General features: G+C 47.5%; 1 protein-coding gene across 1 annotated transcript; it reads right to left on the bottom strand.

The window, feature by feature from the left end:
• Positions 1-316: 316 nt before the first annotated feature.
• LOC123402304 lies at positions 317-1336 on the bottom strand. Its single transcript, XM_045096204.1, has one exon. The coding sequence runs from the start codon at positions 1231-1233 to the stop codon at positions 466-468; it is 768 nt and encodes a 255-aa protein (XP_044952139.1). The 5' UTR covers positions 1234-1336; the 3' UTR covers positions 317-465.
• Positions 1337-4783: the final 3447 nt, after the last annotated feature.

The raw sequence follows: 4783 nt of genomic DNA, 5'->3' as shown, positions 1-4783 counted from the left end.
TATTTTTGAAGCTGGACACTATCCTAAAAGAGTTACAGTTTCTGTATGAAACTGCTTTAAAATGAATTTGATGGAGTGAAACTGAATTTTATGAAGTAGATCAGTCCCAAGCGTTACCTTGACACTGGGTGCCACTCGCCTCCAGCGCGGAGTCGTGGAGCGGAGGGCGTCTAAGTTTCTGTTTCCTGAACTTAGAACACGTTTTACACTTGGTACATCCATTATTATGTGCACTATAACATTCGACATTCAAAATTTGCTGAGTAGAAAGATTCAACAAGTCCAAGGTGAGAGTTCTTGGAAGAGATCAAACCAGTAGAAGCAATGAAACATGGCGTATTCATCATACATTTAAACGCGATCCGTCGAGTAGCGATCTCTTAGTTCCAGAAACTTCCGCAATTTCGTACAGACAACAAGGAATTACAAGCAATTTCGAATTCACTGCCGCTGCTGATCTGGTGCTTACTCACTGGACTGCGGAGACACGGTTTGCTGCGACTGCAGCTGCTCTTCCTCCACCGTCTTGACCACGGCGTGGGTCACGGCGACGCTGCCGCACCCGGCGACGTTGACGCGGCGGCAGCGGTCGCCGCTCACGGCACCGCACCGGCTGGCGTCGACCGCCCTGCACATCTGCACCTCCAGGCTGCCGCACCAGTCGGCGCGCACCCCCTTGCAGCGCGCCAGGCGGACCTCGCCGAAGCTCTCAACGTCCGCCCGCCTGCAGCGGGTCGCGCGGAGGAGCCCGCCGCCTCGGAGCCGCGCCTCCCGGCACCTCTCGACCGTCACCTTGCCGGCCTGCTCCGCTTCCAGGGACCGGCACCGCGAGACCGACACCTCCCGCGCGCCGTCGACGCGCGTCGCGCCGCACTGGACGAAGGACGCGGACTCCACGCCCTCGGCTGCCGCGTCGCCGCACAGGGTGAACACGACGGCGCCCCCTCCCCCGCCGCGCACGACGACGCTACGGAGGCCGTCGGCGGAGAGGTTCCCGGGGCTGGTGACGGTGACCTTGCCGGGACTGCCGTGTAGCGTGCCCTCGTGGATGTCCGACTCAACGCCGTCGACGACGACGACGAACATGTGGTGGACGGCGACGGCGGAGGAGGATCCGCCGGCCTTGGGACCGACGAGCTCCATCGCGATGTGGTGCGGGCTTGCCATCCCCTTCTGGTTGTTTTGGTTGGTAAGCTGTTGAGGAGTAAAGCGACCTTTAGTTATGAGGTCCATAGATGTTAAGAGGTGTACCCTCCTGAGCTGCCACTGCCAACTCCCAACTGTCAGTGTTGCTCTTTTCTTCTCATCTTGATCATTTTCGTAGGTGCATTTTATGTCCCATGGTATAATAACCAGGCAATATTCAGATAAAAAACAGGCAATATTATCTTGTTTGTATTATTTGCAAGAATGATAAGAGCAACCCAACACAGCGATCCATTTTATCCGTTTGGGTCATCGGGACGCAAAAGCTGTCCAAGGGATGACCCAAACAGACGCGTGTGTCCGCCTGATGTCCGCTCGTTGTCCATCCCGATCCAAACTGAGCGCAAAATTGGGCAACAAATGGATCCACGGCAGACAAAATTGAGCGCTTCCGTCGTCCGCTCACGCCCGTTCCGGTAATATATGCCTTTCAAAATCTGATCACTAACCTTTCAGGGAACTTATTTGCCAATCTTGCTCCCGTTATATATGCCTGGTTACACTAGGTGTACGGTGTATTGAATGTGGTCAAATTATTTGGTTCGACTGCAAGAAGTCTTCCTAAAGTGATTGAAATAGCTCCAAACTGTTTGGAACGGCTCAAACATTTACAACGTATTTGGTAGGGGGTGTTAAAGATTGGGAATGAGAGATTAAGGTATGTAAGACTAAAAATTCCTTGATTGGATCGGGAACATGGGAATTAAGAGGGAAAGAGTAAGAGGAATTGAGATGACTAACTCCCTCGGATCTTCGTTTGTGTTTCCCTTCAGTCGAACTGAAATTAGTTTTCGAAAAAAAACTCGATGGATAATTTTCATGACCATCTTCGTATGTATGCTTCGCCTTGCTCCTTTAGAGCATCTACAAGGAGATCCCCACTCCCACCCCCAAACGTATTTGGTGGTTGGGCAAAAAACTGCTGCAACAGCTCCCCTTTCCCCAATAAATTATGTGTGACCACCAATAAAACAAGCCATCTTCCCCTATTTGGAGGGGGTTGGCATCCTTTCAATCTAATCGCCAATATTGTCACGTGAGAGCACAATCCTAAATGGTCATCGGACCATCGCCGAAGCGCCATCGGACCGTCGCTGGAGCATGTCCGGACCGCTGTTGTCGGACCATCGCCTCACGACCGTTGACGCACCGCTCATGAACCTCTAGACTACCATTGCCGCCGTCGAAACACCATCGAGGCACATATGTAGAACCACCAGATTGTTGTCGGATCATCATTGGACGACCATTGCTACTACCAAAGCACTATCACGCCATCGCCAACCGATTGACAGGTGGGTCCTTGATGTCAAGTTGCTTATTTGGGACGGGATTATTAGCAATCTACTCGAGCGTTCATCCTCAATAACTAGAAAAGTGTTATTGAGGAGTCACAATAGGTGATCAATCAGGGAGTTTTTCCGTTGAGTTGTTGGAGATGCTCTAATTGCCAAAGCTAGCAGCGCAGCAAGAAAGTTGGGCAAGGCTATACGATAATTCTAAAGCCACAATCAGGTTGTTTTACACATATGAATGTTATATGAAACATATGGGCATAATATTCTAATCGCTAATTTGCTAATTTATTGAACAAAAGAAAACCATATCATGTCAATTATCCAGCGAACACAATACTAGCAGGATTCTAATAGCAGCAAATCTCGTAACCCTACTACACAACATAGTACAGATCCAAAAGGGGTAAGGAGGAGATGGATCTCTGTCATGTCCGTTATTGAATATCCATCTTGACGACTCTCTTCACCTTGGGTTCGTACAAAGAGTACACAAGCACTTCTCGCTTCCCAACCTCCATCTGTGATGTAACTATCCTTGTCTTTTGGTCACTCACATGTGGGCCTCATGCTTGGTGGGGCCATGTGTTAGTGGCTCAAAGGCGGAATAGCCCACATCAGGGGATCCATGTCCATACGCGTAGATGTTTGTAAGATCCGAAGTATGTCTAGAGGAGAGGGGTGATTAGACTACTTGACCAAATAAAAACTTAGCATTTTTCCAATTTTAGTTGTGGGTAAGTTTTAGCAATTGTTATAAGTCAAGCACACCCAACACATGCAGGTCTAATAGTATAGGAGTGGAAAGTAATGACATGTACATGTAAAAAGAGGATAGGGATAGGAAGACCAACGCAAAGGTTGACACGACGATTTTTGGTGTGGTTCCGATAGGTGGTGCTATCGTACGTCCACGTTGGTGGATATTTGAACCCACAGAGGGTAACGGTCACGCGAGTACACAGAGGGCTCAACCCACAAAGGGTACACGAAGAAGCAACCTTTTCTATTCCATCATGGCTTACGTCCACGAAGGACTAGCCTCACTTTGGGTAGATCTTCACGAAGTAGGCGATCTCCTTGCCCTTACAAACTTCTTGGTTCAACTCCACAACACGAAGTAGGAGGCTCCCAAGCGACACCTAACCAATCTAGGAGACACCACTCTCCAAAAGGTAATAGATGGGGTAGTACGATGAACTCCTTGCTCTTGTGCTTCAAAAGATAGTCTCCTCAACACTCAATCCCTCTCTCATAGGTTTGGCATGGGTAGAAGAGATTGATCTGGTGGAAATGAACTTGGGGAGGCTAAAGATCAAGTTTCAAATGGATGGATTGAAATATCTTGATCTCAACACATGAGTAGGTGGCTCTCTCTCAGAAAAAAGGATATGGCAAGTGTATGTGTGTTCCGAGTGCTCCCTCTACGAATGAGAGGTGGTGGATGCGTATATGTAGGCATCTCCAAAAATCCAACCATTAGAACATTATTGCCCAACTCGGGTGAAAGCAAAGTGAAACTCGGTGGCACCGACTTGTACAAAATGTGGCAACTTTTGTATTCTCGGTGAGACCGGTATAGGAATCTCGGTGCTACCAATATGGGTGACCTATGGCAGTTTCCAAATCTCGGTGAGACCGATTCCAAAACTCAGAATTTCCAATTATTAAAATCGACATACCAGAAACTTGGTCACTGATTTCGGTGACACTAAACAAAATGTTGGTTGTACCGAGTCTCTAGGGTTTGCCAAAGGTTCTGTCTGGTGGAAAATCGGTATGGCCGAATGATAATTCTTGGTGGCACTGATTTCTATGTTTAGGCTATGGGCAGAGAATTTTGTGGGAGGATGGATGAGTATTTTTGGTGGCTATCTCTAAGCACTTGAGCAACCAATTCATCATAGATACCTCAACCCCTTTTAATAGTATTGGCTTTCCTATGGACTCAAATGTGATTTCTCGCACATATAAAATGTAGAGTCTTCAGGCTTGAAGCTTGGCTAATCCTATTCCTTTCCTTGCATCGAGGGGTTCTCCTCACAATCCTTAGACAATGCATCTTTGAACTTTTCTGAAATATACTTAGCTAAGATCATTAGTTTAGTGACACATATGTTGTTATTAATTACCAAAACCACCTTAGGGAGAAGTTGTGCTTTTAATCTCCCCCTTTTTGCTAACTGATAAGAACATATAGTTCAAAGCTTCGACAAAAGATATAATCAATGATTAGCATCATCGCTTTGAGAAGTATGTGATAAGCAAGATCTCCCCTAAAT

The sequence above is a fragment of the Hordeum vulgare genome, chromosome 6H, assembly GCF_904849725.1.
Source record: "Hordeum vulgare subsp. vulgare chromosome 6H, MorexV3_pseudomolecules_assembly, whole genome shotgun sequence".
In the NCBI taxonomy this organism is placed as follows: Eukaryota; Viridiplantae; Streptophyta; class Magnoliopsida; order Poales; family Poaceae; genus Hordeum; species Hordeum vulgare.
Note: the sequence above shows the minus strand (reverse complement) of the source record. Positions and strands in the feature narration are given on the sequence as shown.

Bases quoted from the DNA above. Each gene is read 5' to 3' on its own strand.
- LOC123402304 (XM_045096204.1), bottom strand. From the start codon at position 1,233: ATGGACCTCATAACTAAAGGTCGCTTTACTCCTCAACAGCTTACCAAC.